Source organism: Gymnogyps californianus, chromosome 9 (assembly GCF_018139145.2).
Source record: "Gymnogyps californianus isolate 813 chromosome 9, ASM1813914v2, whole genome shotgun sequence".
Taxonomy (NCBI): domain Eukaryota; kingdom Metazoa; phylum Chordata; class Aves; order Accipitriformes; family Cathartidae; genus Gymnogyps; species Gymnogyps californianus.
Window position 1 is genome coordinate 8,417,477 of NC_059479.1, and position 22,549 is coordinate 8,440,025.

A 22,549-nucleotide genomic window follows, 5' to 3' on the forward strand; every position below is an offset into this window, starting at 1 on the left:
CTGTAAGTTTAAACAATCACCACTAAGGCGAAAGAGAATTTTCATCCTCATGTCAACATCCCACCGAAAGAAGGAAAACCAAAACAAATTAAAAATAAAAAAAGTGAGGAATCGGAGGAAGAGGGACTGGGGCAGGGAGGAAAAAAAAAAATATCAAAGAAACGACTGCGACTGCAAAAAACGACAAAAAAAAAAAAAAGAAATCCAATCCTGAGAAAAGGACATGGCTAGTCCAGCGTCTGGGCTTGCAAAAAATAGTAATAATTATAATATAATAATAAAAGACCCCCCCCTCCGGATCCTGGCAGTTAACTAGGTGTAGCCCTATGCGGTCATCGGTGTGGAAACTCCCTTTCCGTGGGAGCGAGCTGCAGTTGGCTTGGTTTGTCCTTTTTTTTCCTTGTTCCCAACGCATTTGGTCCAGTCTCTGGCCGGGCAGCAGCTGCCTTCACACATACCACTCATTAAAATTGGGGGGCAGTCCAGGGTTGTGGCCAGGGTTACTCTGAAGGGCGGCCGGCGGCGTTTTAGTGGAGTCCTTACTGCCAGCGGAGCCCACCGCAGGGGGGGTGGAGGACTCATACCCCGAACTGGCCGCAGGGGAAGAGTCCGACCCCTGGGATTCGTGCACCTAAAACCAAGAGGCAGAGATGGGAGCGAGCTCGGGGGTCCCCGCCACCCCGCTGAGCCAGGTTGGGATGCTCCCCCATGCAGGAGGGACACTGGGGTCCAGTGGCTCAGCCCCTGTCTGGCAAGCAGACGGTTTCCTGCCTTGCCGGCCACCCTAAGCACCGGCGGCAAATGCCTGCCTCGGCTCCCGGCCACTTCGCTGCAGCATCCCGGCGCGGGGGGCTGCAGCCTCCTGGCACGGGGGGCTGCAGCCACAGGCCAGGCTGCATTTGCACAGCCCTCCAGCACCGAGCCACACTCTGGAAACCGGGCAGCACTTGCACCGGCGGGAGCACAAAAAGAAAACTACGCCATTTCCCCGGGCTGTGCTCCAGCCACGGCCTAGACACCGGGTACCGCTCGGGCCGTGCCGGGAGCGTGGAGCGCTGCAGCAGGCACCGCTCAGCTCTGCCCTGCCCCGGGGAAACGAGCCCCGAGCACGCCAGCGACTGAGCATCCCTGCTCAGGGAGGAAAGGGCTGGGCCGCAGGGGTGATTACCTTCATGTGTTTCCTAAGTGAGCTGGGGTGAGTGTAGGATTTGTCGCACACCTTGCAGATGTAGGGCTTGTCCGAGGTGTGGACGTGCATGTGTTTCTTCCTGTCGCTGCTGTTGGCGAAGCGCCTGTCGCAGCCCTCAAACTCGCACTTGAAGGGCTTCTCACCTGTGAAATTCAGAGAGGGTGAAGGAGGGCCGTTCCCCTCTCCATCCCTGCCTGCCTCCTCCCAGGACAACCTCTGCCCCGCTCACCCCACCGTGGGGATGCACAAGCACCACAAAAAAAGAAAAGGGGAAGATGGACAGCAGGGTTTGTTACGAGTCAGATAAATTCAGGTCAGCCTTTACTACTTTTAATTCACCTCCTGCCAGGCCCGTGCTGGGCTCCGGCGGGGATGGCGGCTGGGCGAGCCCGGGGAGGGAGAAGACCAGAGATAAATTCAGCGCCTCGGACAGTTTTACAAGACGTACTCAAGGATACAAGCCAAAATACGTTTGCTTCCTGCCTTCCCCTCCTCTTCCCTCTGCCCGTGCGGAGGGCTGAAGGGAAGATGGGGCTGCAAATAAAAACACTTTGACAAATGTATCGCTGATTTAATTAGGAGAGACGCCAATCAGGCCTAAAAATAAAATAAAAAGGAGCGGAAGTCACCGAAAATGAGATTTCATTAGCATTTCTATGGTTCCCTCCGCAGAGGCGCGCAGGGGGCCGAGAGCGGCGGCAGCTCCGCGCACCCGCCCGCTCCGGCAGCCGCCGGCCCGTCCGCGCAGCCCCGCGGAGCCCCGCGGAAGGCGTGTGCCCCCCCGGGGAGGGGGGGAGGGAACGGGACGGACACGGGCCTTACCTGTGTGCGTCCGCTTGTGAATCTTGAGGTTCTCGGAGCGGGCAAAGATCTTGCCGCAGCCCGGGAAGGGGCAGGGGAAGGGCTTCTCCCCCGTGTGCACCCGAATGTGGTTCACCAGTTTGTATTTCGCCTTGAAGGACTTGCCTTCCCGCGGACACTCGTCCCAGTAGCAGATGTGGTTGTTCTGCTCCGGACCCCCGACGTGCTCCATGGTGACGTGGGTCACCAGTTCGTGCATGGTGCTGAAAGTCCTGTCGCAGCTCTTCTTGGGCCGGCTGAGCTGGCTCTCGTCGAGCCACTTGCAGGACAATTCTTGCTTGATGGGCTGGCGCATGTACCGAAAGAAAGCCCCGGGGCCGTGGTGGTGATGGTGGTGGTGGTGGGCCGCCACGTTCATGCCCATATTCATGTTCATGTGGTTGTAGTTGTGGAACTGGGCGCCGGCGTAAGGGTCCGTGCGGGGGCTGGAGACGGCCCGGTAGGGATCCGGTCGCCCGAAGAGGTCCCCGCGCAGCCCCAGGTGCACCTGCCCGTTGTCCACATGCCCGTTGGGGGACGTGTGGCTCGGGCTCTGCTCGTGGAGCCCCGGGAAGAGCAGGTAGCCCGGGGTGTCCGGGATGCCGCCGGGGCCGTGCAAGCCGCCGGGGGAGCCGCCGAAAAGCCCGTGTTGCGCCGTACCGGAGGCGGCGTCCGCGATGCCGGAGCCGCGGTTGCGGAAGAGAAAGTCGCGGGTGGAGTTGAAGGCGGCGGCCCCGCCGTAGGAGGGCACCTGGCCGGCGTGGTGGTGGTGATGGTGGTGGTGGCCCAGGGCGCTGGCGTAGCCCGGCGCCTGCGGCGTGAACGCCGAGCTCTGCCCGGCGGCGAGGTCGTGCGGGGCCGCGTTCAGCTTGAAGGCGGCGGCGTGCGAGGAGTCCCCGAAGGGGCCCAGCCCCATGCCGGCGGCGGCGGCGGCGGCGTCGCGGCCCGGCATCTCGTGGTGGCGGGGCGCCGCGAAGCCGCCCACCCCCAGCGCCGGGAACTGCGGCCCTCCGTCCAGCAGCATCGTCATGGGCGCGGGGCCGTCGGCGCGGCGGCAGCCTGCCCCCCCACCCCCCTCCCCTTCCTCCCGCCCGCCCCCGAAAAAGTACAAAACCACCCCAAAACGCACCCCCACCCACCCCCCCCGCTGCGGGCAGGCGCGGCCCCCGGCCGCGGGCGGGCAGCGAGGCGAGCACCCCCCGTCCGACACAAAAAACAAACAAACAAAAAAAAAACCCAACAAAACCCCAGCCCCGAACAGCCACCCGCCCCCAGAGGCGCCCGCCCCCCGCGCCGGGCCGGGCCGGGGCCGGGCAGGGCGGCGCAGCAGGGCGAGGCGCAGCGCGGCCGCGCTCCCGCTCGGCGCCGTCGGGGCACTGACGGGGCGCCCGCCCGCGCCTCGCACATAAACCAACTCCGGGGCCAGGCCGCGCCGCGCCAATGGGGAGCCGCCGGCCGCCGCGTCACCTGACCCGCCGCCCGCCGTCCCATTGGCGGCGCACCGCTTGATTGGCACGCGCCCCGCGCCGCCGGGCCCGCTGATTGGGCGCGGGCGCCTCGCAGGTAAAACGGGGGGGGGGGGGGGGGGACGGGACACACGGACACGGACGGGGACGGCGACACGGGACGGGACGGGGGAGCGGCGGGGAGCCCCGCGCCCCGGGTGCTGGCGGGGCGGCCCGGGGCCCGGAGCGCCGTGCCCAGGGGCAAGGCGGGCACCCCCGTGCACGCATGGTGCGTGTCCCTCTGTCCCGCTGCGTGGCCGTGCGCGGTGCCCCCGCTGCCACCGCCCCCCCTCCCGCGTGTCCCGCCGTGCCGTGCCCCCCCCCCCCGCCACCCCACGCCGCGCGGGACGCTCGCCCTGGGCGGCGCGGGGGGGAGGCGTAAAGCCGCTGCAAAGCCGCCGCGCTGCTTCAAAAATAAAAACCCGTTAAAACTCGAGCCGGCGCCTTTGGGGTGGCTTTTCTGTTTATTTTTAATTTTAATTTTAATTTTTTTCTTTATTTTTAATCTTTATTGACTAAAGGCGAGGGCAGAACGGCCCCGAGCCGAGCGGGGAGAGCCCGCTCCTGCCCCCCAGCCCCGCGGGAGGCGCAGGGCGCAGCTTGCCCGGGCCGGGCTTAACTTTGCCGGCCCGAGTTCAGCCGCCTCTCTCGTCCCCCGCTCCCCGGCGGGGGTCGCACCCCGCTCCGCGGGCAGCGGGGCTCCGTCCCCTCCCTCCCCGCCAGCCCGCGGAGCACGGCCGAGCAGCGCCCGGCACGGCGGCTCCTGCGCCGTATTTTTCCTACACTCGTTTATCTTTTTTTTTCTCCCCCGTCTCTCTCTTTCTTTCCTTTTTTTTTTTTTTCTCCCTCTTTTCTTTTAAATTTTATTTTGCAAAGGCAACGTTCTGCCTTGGAATAATTATCAGTTGCAGACAGCGCTATAAATCCACTCATTTTCTGTTCTGGAAAGCATTTGCAAAGAACTATGGGGAGCAAGAGTGGAAATAAAAGGCAGAAAGAAAGATGGCTGTAATTGTAATATCCTGAGATTTGCTGAGCCCCCAAGTCTGGCTATTGGGCAGGTCTCAGGCTCGCCGCCGGCTCTCTGCAGGAAACGTAAAATCTGATCAAGTTCAGAGACGCATTGAGAGCCCGCTTCAAGCAGCGCTTTATAACCGCGGCCCTTTCACATCGTTCCCCCCAATCAGCCCCGGGAAAGGCTTCGCATTCTTTATTTTAGGGTTTTGCAGGGAGGGGAAGGGGGGGGGAAAAAAAAGAAAGAAAAAAAAAAAGAAAGAAAAGGAAAAAAAAAGCCACCGATATAAAATCTCCCCGAGAGGTAACACCCGTGCCCGTCAAACACTCAAATTTCCCAGGCCACAGCCGCCAAGAACAGTCCCAAAGTTGGAAGGTGAGTCCCTCGCTGCCGTTAGTGCACGACTGCAGCAGAACAACACGAGGCGGGAGCGGGGGAGACCCACCCGGGGGGGGCCGGGGCCGCCTTCGCTGCGCGCCCGCGCTACGCCCCGCGGCTGTTGCGCGGGAAGGGGGGGGACGGGGACCCAGCAGGATTTGTAGCCCTCTCCGCGGCGCGGCCGGGAGCTCGGGCGCGGGGGAGCCGGGGCAGGGCCGGGGACAGCCGGGCACCGACCTGCGGCCCCGGGGCCTCGTTCACCGCCCCCCCCCGCTTCGCTGCTCCGCGGCGGCTCTACGTGCCTGTCTCCGGAGGGCCGCGGCGGGGTAATTAATTACCTCCCGCACGTGTTGGGTTTTCTCGGCAACAACCACCCCCCCCCAAAAAAAAAAAAAAAAGGAAAGAAAAAAAAGGAAAAAAAAAAAAGGAAAAAAAAAAAAAAGGGCATGATTCAATTAGCCCGTCAGCTGAGCGCCGGGGAGGGCAGCGCCTCTGAAGTCGCCGACCTGGGGCGACCGAGGGCGACTGACCCCTGCTTGTGCAGGAGGCCTCACGTGTAGCATTGTCTGTCCCTAATGGGATGCGCCGGGGCCGGGGCCGGGCCGGTGGCGGCGGCGGCGGCGAGGCGGCAGGCGAGCGGGAGCCGCGCCGCGCCGCGCTGCGCTGCCCGCCCAGGTGCCCACGCCACGCGGGGCTGCGGCTGCCCCGGCCGGGCGGCGAAGGGGGAGGGGGGGCCGCTGAGAAACCCTCCGGCTCAGAGAGAAGGAGCGAGCGCGGCTCCACGGCGGGAGAGGCTTTAAAAAACAAAAAAAAATTTAAAAAAATTAATTTGGGTTTTTTTCGCCTAGAAAAATCCCCGCGCGCCGGCAGCGGCGGCACCGCGGGGCTTCGGGAAAAGCGTCCCGGGGGGTGTGGGGGGTGGGGATAAAAAGAAGCGAGCGTAGCTTTGGACGAGGACTCGCCGTTTCGGGGAGGGTTCGGTGGCTTTGCAGCAAGCGGCGCCCGCAGCCTTGCCATGCCGCAGTGTACTTGCGGATCGGGCTACATCAATTAACCTATAAATCCTTTTTTATACGTTTCCCATTTCTACTCTGCCAACTTTGCCTGGGTGTGCGCGCCCAGCAATATCCGCACGGGCGTACAGGCACTATTTACATCCGAGCGCTTCCCGGCTGGAATTTGCCGGCTCGGGGACCAAAAATGGCATAAAACGCGGTTTTTTTTTTTTAAGGGCATTGTCGGTATGGCCTATGATTCCCCCCCCGTGCTTTCGTAATTAAAAAAAAAAAGTATAATATATTTTGTACGTATTTTACCACTTCAGTAAATTCCATTTTTATTCAGCGGTATTTCTGGCCGATCCCAATTTATTTTCCAGAGGCGGGAGAACATCGCATCCCTCTCCTTTTAAAATCTATATCTCAGTTGCAAACGTTCGAACAACAGCAACCGGAAAAGTAATCTCGCAGGCTCCCTTTCCCCGTCGTGCTCCCAATGCGAGGGGAAGGCGGAGAAAGACCCCCTCCTTTACGTCAAGAACAGATATTCGTGTAATTCTCCTCCACCACCTATTTTTTTCTTTTTCTTTTTCTTTTTTTTTTTTTTTTGCCTTTGGGATGATTTGGGAATTTAACAGCCACAAAAATGTAAAACCCCTGGAAAGCGGTGCGGGTCCCTCTGCTCCCGGAGCCCCGCTGGTGCCCGGCTCCCGTGCGTACTCCGCACGGCGGCGAAAACGGACCTCCCTACCGGGCTCCCCCCGGTGCTGCCCCCCGCCCTGGCCCGGGGACTCCCGGGGCTTAACGCTGCTCCGTCCCAGCACCCCGGCAAGGTGCGGGGAGCCTTGCCAGGGGGAAGACGGCAAGGTCTGGGCCCTGCAGCGCAGGAGGAAAAAAATGGTCCCCGGTGGGTGCCCACTCGTTACGCCGGATTTCGCAGCGGGGCAGGGGCAGGTGAAGTTTCGGCAACGGCCCCGGGAGCGGGGGGTCGACGGCTCCGCGGGTTTCCCTCGTCCCTTCCACCGGGGGTGGGAGGAAAAGGCAAAACAAACCCGGGGAAACAGCAACAAAAATCCCCGCGCCGACCTGCGAGCCGGCCGGCGAGGGGAATATTTCGTACGTCCCAAATAACTTTTAAACCGCGCTGTATCGTGGATAAATTAATACCCCTAACAAGCGTAAAGACAAGTAGTTTTTCTCCTGCCATAAACATATTGCATCTCCAGTGTAATTAAATGCAAACCAGGAGCGAACGAGACATTTCCATTGTAGCTGTCACTCAGCGGCGGGGGAAGCACATGTACATTTGAACTTCAGAGATACGGGCTGGAGTAAACAGGTCTGAACTTCGGCAAGGGGAGGGGGCGAGGAATATCAAAGGCCAGGCGGAGGCAGGCAGAAAGACCTGAGTGGCGAGGAAATGTAGGTGCCAGCGGGCTCCGTCCTGCAGACCGGCGAGCCGGGCCGGCACCGGCATCCTCGCCCACGGGCCGGGGTTTGTCGCGTGTTTGGTGGTGATGGGGAGAAGTTGCCCCCCAAAAAAATGAAAATCGCCGTTCAGCTGCGTGGGAAACGCGCCGGGCTCGGAAGCGCGGGGAAAAACCACGAGGACGAGTTAAAGGTGCTGCAGAATAAATGGGTCCTGTCGCCCCAAAGTGGGCCGAGGCAAACCCACGGGCAGGGGATGGCGGGGGTCGCAGCCCTGCGGGGTGCCGGGGCCGCCCCCTGCGCCCTGGGATGCCCACGCACCTAGACGGCCACGCACCGGAGTGACCCCGGGGAAGGCCACCCCGTGGAGGGGGAAAAAGCCCCCTGCCAAGCCGTTCGTACGAGGCACGGTGCAGACCCGGGAGCAGGCGGAGGAGGAAGCCGGGCCCTCGGCACCCCGGCCCGGCCGAGAGCATCCTCGCCCTCCGGCCGCCCCCCTTGAAATCTCCCGGCGCCTCCGAGGAGCGGAGGGGGTGGGGGGAAGTGGCGAATATCTCAATCAGCGAGGAGGTGACCTGTGACCCGGAGGGTGGCTCTATTGTCCCGCTCTTGCGGGGGACACAGACTTTAGTCAGCCTTTCTGCGTGACTGAGCCCTGAGGGGCAACCGCAAGCCCCGGGCTCCGGGGAGGCATCCCGGCCTCGGGAGCCGCCAGCCCGGCATCAGCTGCCGGGGCAGAGCCGCCCTTTCCCAGGCGTGCCGGGGCCGCTGCCCCCGCGCCCTGGCTATTTCCGAGCCCGCACCCGGGGTACCCGGCCCCTTCCTACCCCGGGCCTTTTCCCGGGGCTCGGGCGGGGCTGGGCAGAGCCTCCCCACCCGACGGCGAGGCAAGGTGGGCCGGAGAGGCCCCGCCGGGTGCCCCCGGCCGTGCTGAGGCGGGGGTTTGACCTGCAGTGAGCGAGGCGATGCTCTGAGGAGTCGACGGGGATAACGGGAGGGGAAAGGCGGGAGGGGTTGTGCACAGATCCCCGGAGCAGCCCCCCGTCCCGGTTCTTCAGCTCCCCCTCAGGAACCTGCCGGCCCCGACGAGCAGGGCTGCGAGCGGGGCTGCGGGAGCCGCCTCCGCCGGTGCGCGCCCGGCGGCGGCTGCCAGCGGGGCCTGGAGCGGAGCCGGGCACGAGGCGGCGCTGCGGAGCGGCCCGGCCCGGCCCCGACGGCTGCCGAGGCCCCGGGCGGCTCCGGGCAACCCCCGGAGCTGACCCGCGCCCCTGCCCGGACACGGCGGGGTCCCCCGCACCCTGCCCCGCAGCCCCGGGCGCACCTCGGAGGATGGGGCAGCCGGGGGACGTGGGGGTCCGTCCCCAGATCAGCCTTGGTCCAGCCCGTCCCCGGGTGCGGGGCCCCGCCGCTGCTCGCGGGCTCGCCCGCTTCTCCCCGCCGATCCGCCCCGGGGCCTCGCAGCAGGTGTAAACCCCGGTAACAAACCCCTTCCCCGGGTGCAAATCGCCCCGTTTGAACCGGCACCCCCAGGGGCCGGAGACAGGGGTCTCTAGCTGCCGAGGGCCAGCCGGGGGGAGCTGCCAGACTCCGGGGGGGCGGCCTCAAGCCCATCCTGGGGATACCCCCCAGCCTGCAGCAGGTCCCCGGGGCGGCCGCGGGGACACGCGCGGTCGCGACACTGCGGGCCCCGGGGTGTGCCGGGGCTCGGGCGCTCTCCCCGCTGCCGGGAGCCCCGGCGCGGGGGGGGAACGCGGGGTTTCCTCTCGCTTCCAGCTCTTCTTCCCCAGCACTGGGCACAGCCGCGGCCCGGAGCTGGAGGGTCGGCAGCGGGGGACCACGCTCCCCGCGGCCCCGGGCTGGGAGCTGCAACCGGCCGGGACTCCGCGGAGCAGAGCCGCCTAGTGCCGCCCCGGCGGCGGACTGCGGGGCCGCCCGGTGGAGCAGAGGGCCCTCGGGGGGGCTGCAGGTGGGCTCCGGCCGAGGCGGGTCGGATCGCTCCGGCCCTAGCCCGCGGGGTCGGGCCGTGCGCCCAGCATTGGCTCCGGCAGCGCCGTCCCGGTACACCGACGGGCACACCGGCGGCGGGCACCGAGGCTGTCTCCCGCCGCCCGGCATCCCCTAAAGACGGGGACACGATTTCGCTAGCCCCTAGGGCGTGTTGGAACAACGTGTTGAACGATTTAAACTCTTAACAAAAAAAAATAAAACGAAGGCTGTGCCGTTTCCACCGTTCGCCTTTCGCCATCCTCCCTCTGGCCGCATCGCCCACCGACTCTCCCCTCAGCCACCGGGAGCTTTTCTCAAGGTGCCGGGGAGAGAACCGAGTTTCCCTTCGCCCCTCCGGCCCGGGGAGCGGTCCCCGCCGGGGTGATCTGCCTATTCCCTTTTCCTCTTCCTTTTTTTTCTCCCCCGGAAAAGCGGTGCCGCCGCAAAGCTGCGGGGTCTGACCCGCTCCCGCTCCTTTCGCCGCCTGCCCCACTCCCTTCGCTAACGAGGGGAACGAAGCGCTCCAGCGGTGCCTCCAGCTCGCAGCCCCGACGGGGTCCGGCCGCCCCGGCGGGCCGTGGGACGGCGCAGGCTGGGCGGCTGCGGCTCCCGGGAGGAACCGGGCTCTGCCCTCGCACGCTTCCGTGGGTTAAATAGCCCCGCAACGGGAACCGCTTTCGCCGGTAAAATCCAGCTCAAAGCCTTGGGGCCAAAGCGGGGTGAATAACAGCAGCGGGGCGTGGGGCGGGGGCTCTTGCCCAAATGCCCCCCCCCCTCGCCCGGGGCCAGGTTTGCACCAGGGCGGTTCACCCTCTGCCTGAGACCGCGGGGCTTCGGGGAGAGCCAGAGCCCCTCTTGCTGCCGAAATCCCCAGATTTCGGGCCGACAGACGACCCCTCGCCGGTCTGACACCCTCTTCCCGATTTTTGCTATGGAACACCCCGAGGCAGCGGGTTTCCTCCGCCGCCCCGCGCAGGCCCCGCGCTGCGGGATGCGGGCGCGCAGGGAGCGCAGCCCCGGCGCGGGGGGCAGCGACGGGGCCCCTCGGTACAATTAACCCCCCTGTAAACCGTGTGCTTGCCACGGGGTGAAGGAGTCGATGCCTTTTAAAGGACTTTTATTCCCTTCCCCGGAGGATCAGTTCCGTAACGAGAACCGTGTCGGGCAGAGGCAGGGGAGATCGCGGTAGAAAAGGTGGCTCAAGTGATCAACCCCGGAGCGGGCGGTGCCGGGGGGGGAGGGAGGGCTTGAGGGAACCTGGGCTTCGATGGGGACCGCACCAAAAAAAAAAGAAAAGAAAAGAAAAGGAAAAAAAAAAAAGGAAAAAAAAAAGGGAGAGAAAGAGAGAGAAACAAAAACAAATCCAAAAAGCAACCAAGCAAACAGAAAGCCCCATCGCAGCCCTTCAACTGCGGCTCCCAGATGAAGGCAGCTATATGTCCTCGTTGCGTTTAAATTCCCTCGGCAGGGCTGCGAGCCCGCGGTGCCAGCGGGTGAGCGGTGCGGGCAGGGCTGCGGGCAGGGCTGCGGGCAGGGCTGGCTGCGGGACTTCACATCCTCTCAAGTTTTCAAAGCCAGGAAACAGCCATTTCCCGCTACCTTCACCCATTCCCCGATAGCTTTCAAGGCGTCCACGTTTATTTTAAAAACTCTTCTGAGAGCTGTAGTAAATTGCGTTTGCTTGTAGCTACAAAGGACAAAGTTAAGCATTTGTCTCTGCTGTTGTATAGGCAGCCAGTTGTTTTAATTAAAGGGTGGGGATCCGTGATATATACACCAGATAAAAGCAAATGCACAGAATAAACTAATTAAAACATTGTGTTTGGAACACATTTTATTTCTTTTTTTGATCTTAGTTGTGTTTTAAAGAAATGTCAGCGCACTATAAAGCAACCTTATTTCCCTTATAGTGTGCGGCGCTTTTCAAAGGCTAGTGTGATATATTTTAGAAAAGAAATCCCGCTGTGAAAGCTTGCGTGTCTTCTCTTTACCAAACTAAGCTCTTGTCAATCATGCCAAGGCATATCCAATCACCAAGTCCCTTTTTGGAAAGCAGCTCATCCCGCTGTGCTTTTATATATCACACCGCAGCATGTTTAGATGCATTTTTACTATCACTTCAGGAGCGGTGACTGATGAGAGCGCAGTTACAGTACCGGCTTCCCCAAACGCCGGAGTTGCTAACAATTTGCCTGGCTATTGTGTGCGTGTCTTTCTCTCCCTCCTCCCCCTTTCCTGTCTCACGTTGCCTCTATTTGTCATGGACACTAAGATTCAGGGGAATATCGGGGCGGGGGGGGGGGGGGGGGGGGGGCGGATGGGATATTAGCTTCCGAGGTGCCCATCACCTGCCGGGACACGGTGACAGGAGGCTCCGGGGCTGCCCAGCCCCAGGGAGGGAGAAGCCCCGGCGGCTTGGAGCTCCCCCGACGGCACCGGGAAAAAAAATGGAGGGCACTCCACCTTGCAACGGGCCCCCCCCATTCTGCACGCCCGGCTGAGGGCTGCAGGGAGCCGCAGTGCAAAGCCCCCCCCCCGGAGCCGGGTCTCCCCGTCCCGCCGCTCCCGAGTCCCGCGGGGGTCCCGCGGCCCGTCGGAGGTCCGGCTGCGGGCGGCGAAGACCTTTCCGGGGGGGGGGCGGGCGGAAAGCGGGGGAGCACGGCGAGGCGTCTGCCGGGGCATGAGACACCGGCGGGTCAGGCGGGGGGGGGGGGGGCGGTCACCCGGGCTCCTCACCCCCCGCAGCCGGCCACGCCGACACGGATCGCGACAATACCGCCTGTGTTTTCTCTCTCTCCTTTTAACGCGAAGCCCTGAAATCGTTGCAGGGGCGCCGCGTTTACCTCTTGGTCCCGACGGCAAGTGAGGAAAAAAAATAGACATTTTTTCTTTTTGCTAAATTTTTAGACCCTAATTGAAGACAAGTGGCAAATGGTTTTTATTAAAATCCCCCTCCCTTTCCTCCGCCTCCAACTCCGGGTGTTTTCAGACAAACTGTGCAAACCTCTGGCAACGCGCACGTACAGAAACATTCAATATTATCGCCTGGTTTTGTCTCTCTTCCCAGGCGCAAATTTCGGGGACACGGCTGTGCAAAGACCTCCCCGGCGGGTCCTTTGATGTGACCATATCAGAGACCACAGAAAGGGGAGCCGGGAGGGACGGGAATCCCCGACGCCCCTCCGCCTTCCAAGGCGACCTGGGCACAAAGGGTCCCGATGCTCAACCTATTTACAGAGATTTCCCTCGCCCCTTTGCTCCATCATTTTATCTCACAAGATTTCGCACCCCTCGTTTGCAGGAGAGAGCTGCAAGTTTTCCCCAGACGTTGGGGTCTCCCCACGGTCCTGGGGTGGATCTGGCCGGACCGGGAGACACGAAATGATTTTGCCGTGTGCCTTAAAAACGGGACAAATGCGGGCATTTATTTCTGTTTTATTTCCCGTTTAACGCACAGGCGGCGGCGGCTGCTGCATCGCAGCCCGCCCTGAAACGAGAACTAAAGGTGCAAATGAAGCTGGAGCCTACCGGTGCAGAGGAAAAAAAAAAAAAATATAAAATATATATTTTATATCCTTTAAATCCCTGGCACTTCGGATGCCGGGAGCCACCCCGTGCCCGCCCCATTTGCCCTGCAGGAAGAAGCGCTTGGGCATCCGCGTTGCCGCTCCGCGCCCGCGGAAAGCCTCTGCGCGTATCCCCCCTCCCCGCCGCAGCACGACTGCACACCACCGGAGGACCCCCCAGCCCCAGAGGCACCCCATCCCAGGGTCCCCGGCACAGCGTGTGGTGGAGGTGGGGGGCAAACAGGGGGTGCTGCCGGCAGTGCCCCAGCCCCCTGCCCCTCTCTGCTCCTCCCCACCCCACAAAGGGGTCTGCAGCTTCCAGCCTCACCCCAGTCATGTCGTGTCATGTGTCGTCAGCCCCCCCCCCCCCCCCCCCCCCCCCCGATATGAGCAGTAATTTGCTGTTTTCTTTGAATGCCCCTGGCAGTTTTCCTCCACATCAGGCAGAGTAAAGGTCTTCCAGGTCCAGCATTTTTCCTGCCTTTCCCCTCTTTCCCAAAAAACTTGTCGCTTTGACCTTCCTCAAAAGCGACGCTTTCAGCAGTGTCTCAGCCCTCCTGGCCACAACGTCAGGCCATGCAATGGGACCATCCGGAGCCCCCCGCGTGTGCCAGAGCTGCTGTTGCATTCCCAGGAGGCTTCTGTTGAGCCGGGCTGGACCGTTCCTCCCTCCCTAAACCTCCCCCGAAGGGGACTTTCTGCCCCTTCACCCCGGCTGCCAGGAGGCAGACTCGGAGCCGATGCTGTCTGGAGCTCTGGGGTAGGGACCATGCTGAGAGGAGGTGGCTGGAGGGGCAGAGACCTCCCAGCTGGAGGTCAGTCTTTGGGGACAGGAGGCCACCTGAGTAGACACGTGTCCCAGGGAGTTCTCACCCATTTAGGACACCAGAGGCCCTGACACTGGAGAGCAGAGTTCTCACGTGGCACTTGGCAGGTTGGGGCTGAGGGGCAGCACCTCACCCCAAGGCCAAGCCCCACTCACGTGCCGGTGTGAGCCACAGCGCAGCCCCCGGTATCACATACCTTGAGTCAGAAATATTGCCACTATTGCCACTCCCAGGGGCTCTGCACGGATATCACATAGGGGCTTTGCCTGCCCCGGGGGGGAGCAGCCCCCCATAGCTTTGTTGGCAGAAGGAGAAGGGACCCTGTGGCAAAAGCACCTGCTGGGATTACAGCAAAATAGGTACAGCTGCAGGTGCCAGGAAAGCTTCAGCATCACCTGCACACGCCTGCCAAAGGTAGAAGTCACTGCCAGGTCTCCGATATCGAAGAGACTCACTTGAAACACAGTTTTCAAACATTGGTGTTTCAGAACAGCACTGCTGCTTGATCCCTCCTCCCTCCAATTTTTTTGCATTTCTTGAACCTTTAGAGGGCACAGAGATACATTTACATGGGTTTTCTCCTCTAAATAAGGAATTTAGTAGTTGTTAAAAAAAAAAAAAGCAAAGGTAAAAATAAGCATGCCAAACTAATCCAAGATCTGGGAAAAAATACAAGATAACCTTCAGCCCAAAGATCCAAGCAGTACACACAGCTCAACACTAAAATAAGCCTCCTGAAATGCAGGGGAAAAAAATCCAGCTCCCCAATCAGAACTAGAAAACGTTAGAAATGACCAGTTTTATCAGCCTCCTCCCAAGCTGCTGGGAGGGCACTGTGCAGGCATCCCCTGCCACTGCTGTGGCTGCCTCCCTGCAGCACGCAAGGCGAGAGGTGGCCAAGTGGGAAGCCGACCGCACTGGGGTGGGTGTCCCCCCCCCCCGCCCCGAGCCCAGGAGCCCACGCGAGGGGCCAGCAGGTTTACCCTAGACAGGGACACAGCACATCAGATCTGTGCTGCTGCAGCGCAGGATTTCACTTCCCAACAGAAGCGGTGGTATTGATCCCTCTAAACAGCAGGATTTGGGCCTTAAGGTTTTTCCACCTTTCCCCTAGTGCCACGCTGGGGAAGAGAAGCGGCTCCCGGCCGTGGCAGCTCTCCCTGCCAAGCGTGGCTGGCAGGAGCACACACTCCCCGTCTTGAAGCAGCATCAGCCACTGCACAAGTTACCCATAGGCTTGCACCAATCCCACTCGTGGGGAAACACCAAAGCTGCCCACACAGCACAGGCAGCTGCCCCAGCAGGGAACCATTCACCAAGAGGGACACAGCGAAGTCCAAAAGCAGTGCTTAATTACCTTTGGAAAAAATCTGCATTTCAAATACTTCAAGGAAAGCCTGATGCAAGTCCAGCAAAACCAGAGGGTTGGAGTCATGCTGAAGGTGCAGCCGTCCCCTTGCCGTCCCAACCAGCAGCATTCAGAAAATGCTGCATTGTCTCATTACACCCCCCCACACTGCAAAACCCATCCTATAAGACACAAGCCCAGGCTTAGCTTATTCAAGGCAGTGATGCTCCTCACCTGCTGACAGCTAAGGCAGCACCGAGGTGCTGTGCAGGTGTGAAGTGCTAACGCATGAGCAGCACGGGGTTGATTTGGCTGCCCTCGTCCGGGGTCAGAGCCTCGGCAGAGGTAAATCCCCCAACCCCACGCTGCTGCCGAGCAGCGATGGTTTGCACCCGTTGGCTTTAATGAGGATTTGGCTGGAGGAAAGCAAGCAAAATTTCAGCCTGGTATCTGGAGAGATGGAAACAGGATTTCTAGCCTTACACTGGAAATTATATCCATTTTTCATATCCGTTTTGAATTTTCGACATATTTGTGTTAGATTGATTCATTCCTAAGTCTAGATTTTGTTGTTGGAAATGATTTTACACACATTTTTAGTATGAAGATAGGAAACTAAAAGCTCCCAATCCATCCGCCCGGAACAGTGTGTCAAGGAACAACACACAAATGGCTGCATCGGCTTTCTTCTCCGTGGGGTGCAAAATAATTTGGGGTCCTCAAATCCTCGCTAGGAAGAGAATAATGTGTAAATAAAGTGCACAGCCTGAGTTCTTCGGCAGTTCCTTGCTAATATTGATGGCAATTAGACGCATAAATACCTTTGGAAACAGAGTCTTGGGGCCCAGACCATGAGGCTGTGTGTGCTCTCAGCCCCACCAAATCCCAGGCAAGGACAAGTTTTTTGGAGGTGCAAATGTTGGCATTATTTAGTTGGTATTTTACAGATGCTGCTGTACAGTTCTTATATGTTTCTTCATAAATTCAGCATAATTTCATATTTGTTATTGAACTCCAGACAGCAGATAGAAGAATTATTTGGGTTGGAAAGTTTTCAGGGTGTGAAAGCAGATGATACCCAGACCAACTGTGGTATCGCTGTAATAATATATATCATTGTAATAATTTCCACCTTGAGAATTGGAGCTGCATAAAATAGCAGCATAAAATTGGTGTTTAGAATATAAACTCGGCACCAAGTTCTTTCTGTAGCTGCTGCAAAACTGCACACAAATCTCATCACAGGAATAGTACTATTGTTTTTAATGGATTACGTTTTATTAGAGTTTGAAGAGCACTCACATCATAAAATGCATGCAGGAAGTACTGTGTATGTAAAACACAGCCACATTAATTATGAAAGCTAGTAAATGAATCATATATTACTGCAAATATATTATGCATTGCTTACATCGCTTTACCATGGCATGCTTGCACAAGAGAAATAGAAACTAGAAAGGAAGGTTGGGGAAAAAAAACTAAGAAAAAAATAACATTAGCTGAGGAGGCAAGAAGAAAGAGGAAAAGCACAGAGGGAAGATGTGATACCAGCATGACCTTATTTTTATATGAAGCCAAACTAATGGACCTTGTGATATTTGAGTACCCGGGCACTGCAAACTCAGGAGTCGAAGAGAACTCATGGGGTGATTTCTCTGTCCAAGTTACGTGTTATTTTGATAAGACAATCATATGGCCTATCTCACAGAGCATCGCTAGAGCTCACAGATGTCTCTCTATTCTTCACAAAATGACTTTTCGTGCCTGTTTGCAGTTTTTAGCAAAGAGTTAGTGGCGTACTGTATATGGAAAGTGAACTGGCTTTTTAAGATGATGGCTTCTTTTCTGCCAAATTTGCTTTAAGAAACCACTTCAGTTCCGTGCACGAGACTTCATGTTGCTTTGATTTATTATCCAGGATATAAATGGAGATCTGTCTGGTTTTAGTGGAATTCAGAGCAAAATTAAATTTTTCTCCTATAGGAAGAACGTTACTATTTCATGCAGCCAAAACACATTATCTTGTCCATAAAATTCTTGCTATATATTTGTATATTAGGCGGGGAGGAGAGGCATACCATGAGCCTGCGGAGATAATACGTATTCGGCTCAACTTGCAGCCAAATCACGATGCAATGTAAAGCTGCTGATCCATCTTAAAAACTGCAGAGCAGGCTCCTTGAGTACGGAAAAGCACAAACCCTCTGGCACCCCTGAGCTCGGTCTCTCTCCCCTCGCTCGGGTTCGTGCTGAACGCGGAGCCTCTCGCTCCCAGCAGACAGGGAAGGCAGCTGCCCACAGAGCTAACGCTGGTGAGCTGGGCTTTTCTTTTGGCAGCTTTCTCTCCTAAGCAAGAGGTATTTTCCAAGTTGGTTATCCCGTCGCTTGCGTTCCCCCTGAACCTGCCGGGCTGTTTCGATGGCTGCTGGTGGAGAGGGGAAAGCTGGGCTGGCGGAGCGGGGCAGGGGCTGCGTGCCCAGGAGCGGCAGCAGGAACCGCATCTCTGCTCCTGCGAACAGAGCGGCTGGCCTTCCTCCTCCTGCGGCTTTCGGAGGGGCCCCTCTCTCTCGTCGGCATCGTACTGCTGTTGGCACCCGACTGGTCTCATTTGTCTTCAAGGCTCCAGTGCAAACTGCAAGAGAAAACAGAATATGCAGTCGGTATTGTGTTAAAACCTTGCCAGGCTCTGCCCAGGCAGCGGGGATCTGATCTGCAGTCCATTCCCAAAAACAACCTTCACTGAATTTTAAGAAGAGTTTTATTTTAGGCTCAATTTGGCATGCATATGTTTAACTCAAGAGCTGCTCCACCCTGTCTCTGCTCAGCACTCGCTGCCATGCCACGCCACTGTAAAACACTGCAGGGACAGAGAGAGGTTGGGGGTTATTAAACCTTACTGAACACTTTCACCTTTGTCGTATATCGAAAGGACCTTTCCATTAAACGACTCACGTTAACGAACCCTATGGAGACGTCTGCTGATTTTTACTAAAGGAAATCTTTGAAAGAAGGAAACTTGAAACGGGGCGTTTAGGATGAGAGAAGTCCAAGGAGGAGGAACGCCGAGAGCAGACACAAGGGCAGGCGCTTGCTGCTGGCAACCTTTCTGATAACTGCAGCAAACAGCACTGTTCAATAATCTCTGTTTCGCACAGCCGAGGGACTAGGACTGTTCTGGCACCTCATATACACAAATAGTTCTGAGAAATATTCAGGTTTTGATGTCAGCTCTTATTGCACTCCAAGTCTGAACGCCCAAGAAAGCCAGTTGCATATTCATTTCGGTGTTAGACCTCACATCACATCTCTGAGATGAAATCATGGAAAAATGTTGGTTGGAAGGGACCTCTGGAGGTCTTGAGTCCAACCCCCCCACCCAAAGCAGGGCTAATGTCAACGTCAAATCATAATAAGCTTTACAGCACACAGTCTGGAAAAGCCATGAAGGAATTACATCGCACTCCCTCTCCCCAAGTGACTTTGGTGAGATCTTCCACATCAAATTCTACCTTTGTCTCACTTCTGGCTGGATAAACTATTCTAGGGAAGTCTCAGGGACTGTATTGAGCTCAGAATTGAATTTTCTAAGCCTATAAGGCTTTTGCTATCCCAAGTACAATTCACCATCCATTCTTAAAACCTCAAACACTGACCTAAGTGTCTGTCCTGGAGAAGGATGTGGGACACTGTGTTTAAATGGTTTGGACTGGGAAGGGGCCACAGCCCACTGAAATCTCTCTCCGCTGATCCCAGTGTGTTTTGGGCCAAGCCCTGAAGGAGAACGATGGGGCCAAAACGCATGGTGTGTTTTGTACTTGCAAAGCGCTCCCTCTTTTTACCAGACTGCCACGCAGCCCCTGGCAGGGGTGAGGACACGGCCCGGGTCCCCGCACAGCCTGCCCTGGCAGCAGACAGCCCTGCCCACCCTCTTTCTGAGAAATAAAAGGAGAATAAAGTGCAAATAAAAATCTAGGAACACTGCAAACAGATCAGGCAAATCAAAACCCTTGGGGATGCATTATTTCCATTTGATAAACCCCTTCCTCCTCAACCGTATTCAGCTCTTGCTCTCAAATCTTTCCGTGTCACCCATGCCAGAGAAGGGCTGCAACGCCAACGCTTCAAATTTAGGGACGTAGTATCAACGTGGGAAGCTCAGCGGAGCGACTCTGGGGCCTGTGGGACTCTGCAGAGCATCTCTCTTCCTTGGGATGCAAATCTGTGCTGCTTACCATGGTCAGCTGGAGAAATTCACCTGTCAGGGGATCGGTTCTGTGCCCTTTAACACCATCTGGCTCATGTTAAGTCATTAACATTGCAAGGAAAAATGCTGCAGCGCTGGTGGGCAGGGACCAGGCGATGGTTGGCACGTTGTGCATCAGCGAGGTGGGCACGTGGGCTGGCATCAGGCTCCATCCCTCCTTGCCCTGGGAGGCTCTGGTGCAGAACCAGAGCTCTGCTCCCTTCTGTCTTATATTTCCACCACCTTAGACCCAGCAAAAAAAAAAAAAAGCCTTTGGATGATTTCCGCTAGCTCCAGGCAATCTAGAACCTTTGCCAAAGAATTACATAGAGGCAGTATTAAAAAATAGGGTTGTCTCCAAAGTCTTTTAAATACAGAGGTTGCAATCGGCATCATTCCTGGCAGGCAGGCAGGCAGGCAGGGAGACCGACCTACCCATCAGGACCCCATTTTGCGACTTACAGAGCCTGTCAGGAAAGATCGATAGTTGGCATGGTAACAAGCTCATTTCCCAAGAATAGAGCTCCTTTTTATTAAATTTGGCTGGCTATTGATCAGTTCCTGATCCACGTATCAAAACATGACAAGCACTTAATGAATCACAGATTTTTATTGAGGTGAATACAAAAATAATAATATCACGAGGCAGCTGGGGACTGCTGCCTGCTTCCGAGGGCGGCCCGCCGGCTGCAGCCAGAGCCGGGCACGGTGCACGGGCTCCCGGGCTGGGGCAGGGATGGAAAATGAGCACAAACATAACCTACTCCTATGGCAATTTCAAGACCTGTTTTCCCCTGCCGTGGTTGTCTCTTAGAGCAGCATCCCCATCAAGCAGCTTCTTGTGCTGCGTGGGATTTTATCCCTCCTCCCCACTCACTCTCTGTGGCTCTCTGCTGTCTGTTAAGAAACAGTGAAGCTGTGCAGTCCCTCCCCACGGCTCCCAGCCCTCCAAAGCCAGCAGTTTCCCAGAGGTTGCTCTTTGGACCTTGAAACTTTTCCCTCGCCACGGCTCCCAGCCCTCCAAAGCCAGCAGTTTCCCAGAGGTTGCTCTTTGGACCTTGAAACTTTTCCCTCCCCAGCGGGCTCCCAGTTCCCAACACATCTGCAACCTGCGGGCAGCACAGGCGTGTCATGCTGCAATGAAGCGATTGATACAATCAGTCCATGCAGATTTGCTGATATCATCTCTAAAGTTTGTGTTAAACTTATGTACCTTGGTCCTCCCAAGCAAAGCCGTTTGCTTTGCATCCTTAAGCATGTGGCCACAGCCCAGGCAGCAGCTTGGCCAGTCCTCGCCGCAGCCTGACATCCCTCCGTTTGCCATCCTGGGGGTCCGCACTCCTCCCGTTTGCCATCCCAGAGGGCGGGTAACTCCGGTGTGGCACAATACAAAACCCTCAGCCTTTCCACAGGAGCGATACAGTCCATCAGGAAGATGATATGTCTGTTCAAATTGCTTTAACGTGCATTTACATGAGAGATAATAACAGCTCCAAAGGCTTCTTCCAGCCTATTAAATAATACTCACTTAAAATAGTGTCTGAATTCATGCTGAAATGACAGACTATAATAATCCAGTCATATCCATCCGGCATATACAGCTGACTGTAGATGCTTAGAAAAATTGCAAGATGTATTTATTCACATGATATGGTATATGATAGCTGATTTTTTCAGGTCATCTCCTGTGACTGGTCTGATATGGAAAAGTTGCTGCAAGAGTTCTTTCTATCTCCCTCTGTCAGGTATTTTAAGAGGAGAGCAAATAGTCTGACCACACACACGGATGTGTTAAAGCTTCCAAAAAAACCAATGGTTCTGCAAACTAGGATAAAAATTTCAGACACAAGCTAAATACCCCAGCCATGCCCCTGCACCCTCTGGGGACAGTTGCCACATCATAACCAATCGATTCATGGTGAAGGCCACCATTTCAAGCAGCTTCACTTAAAGAAGTTCTTAAAAAAATGCCAAAACTTTTAACAAATCAATGTACAGGTTTCAAAAGGGCTCAGGCTCTAAGGTCAGGTAATTTGTAAGACTTTGTTTGGCACCTGGGGAGTCTGAACCCCTCTTCCACTGGCTCCACAAAGAGCAGGAGCCCAATGCAATGAACCACGAGGTAGGTGACGGTGTTCCTCTGAGACCAAAGGAGTTTTATTCCTAAGACCTCCATCGCTGCTTGCTACATGGCACCAACCCACAGCAACATGTGGCAACCCCCAACGTGGGTGTTTGTGCATATTGATAGTGTCTGTCCCCTCTCCACCCATGACAGTTCTGCTCTGCACCGGCAAAGCTCGACGAGGGCAAGTCCTCCTTGAATCACTGAGCTGAACACAGAGCAACTCGTGAGGCATCTTAAAGCCTTCAGCAGATTAAGGGTCATACAGCAATATCACCATACATACTATGCAGCCAGCAATATCCACTCTGCTTTACAGGTGGGAAGTAGAGCCCAAACGATTTATCTGCCTGCAGCCACACCAGTGATCCTGCACCATAGATAGGACTCAAAATCACCGATGCTCAATGATGTGCTTGGTGCACGATGCACAACCATACCTACATGTACACTTCAGGGTGCACTGCTATTGCTCACGTTCCTACAGGACCATCACCGTACATCATCTGGGCTTGCTGACACTGCTTGAGCACCAGTCTGAAAGGTCACAAGGAGACAGGCCAGGAAGCAGTGGTTGCTTTTTCTTGGGCTTTCGAGAGAAAGTGATGCCTAGAGAGCAGAGCAGAGCAGACCCCACACTAGCTGGGGATGACAGAGTGCCCCAGGTCTGCAAAGTCACTGACATTCTCCTCTGACTCAGAGCAAAGGATGAACTTTGTCATCACATTACTCATGTTTTTTCCAGATGCTCGAAGAACAGGAAGAAATCAGGTTAAATCAGTAAGTAAGTGGACAAGAGCGATTCTCTTTGTCATCACCTCCCTCCAAGGGCAATTTTGGAGGAGAAAGAAGAGTGCTGCCTTGCCCATTTGAAAGCTTAGCAAATCCTGCCAACATTTCCACAGGAAGAGCATCAGGTTCCTATTTGTTCTCTATTTCAGACTGTGCTCCCAGCTCTGCGTGTTCCCCTCCTGAGAACATTCAACCCAGATGAAGCTACCTACAGCAGCCTAAACACCTGAACATACCTGAAGGCAAACACTGCCAGATGTATGCGGAGATACATCAAACCCATCATGTCATTTAGCTACTCCTGAAGTC

General features: G+C 57.0%; 1 protein-coding gene across 1 annotated transcript; it reads right to left on the bottom strand.

The window, feature by feature from the left end:
- Nucleotides 1-243: 243 nt before the first annotated feature.
- Nucleotides 244-3,059, bottom strand: ZIC3 (Zic family member 3). Its single transcript, XM_050901839.1, has 3 exons — nucleotides 2,012-3,059; nucleotides 1,169-1,332; nucleotides 244-631 (listed from the first exon to the last, which is right to left on the bottom strand). Exons 1-3 carry the CDS (start codon nucleotides 3,057-3,059, stop codon nucleotides 449-451), a joined length of 1,395 nt encoding a protein of 464 aa, XP_050757796.1. The 3' UTR covers nucleotides 244-448.
- Between the last annotated feature and the right edge of the window lie 19,490 nt (nucleotides 3,060-22,549).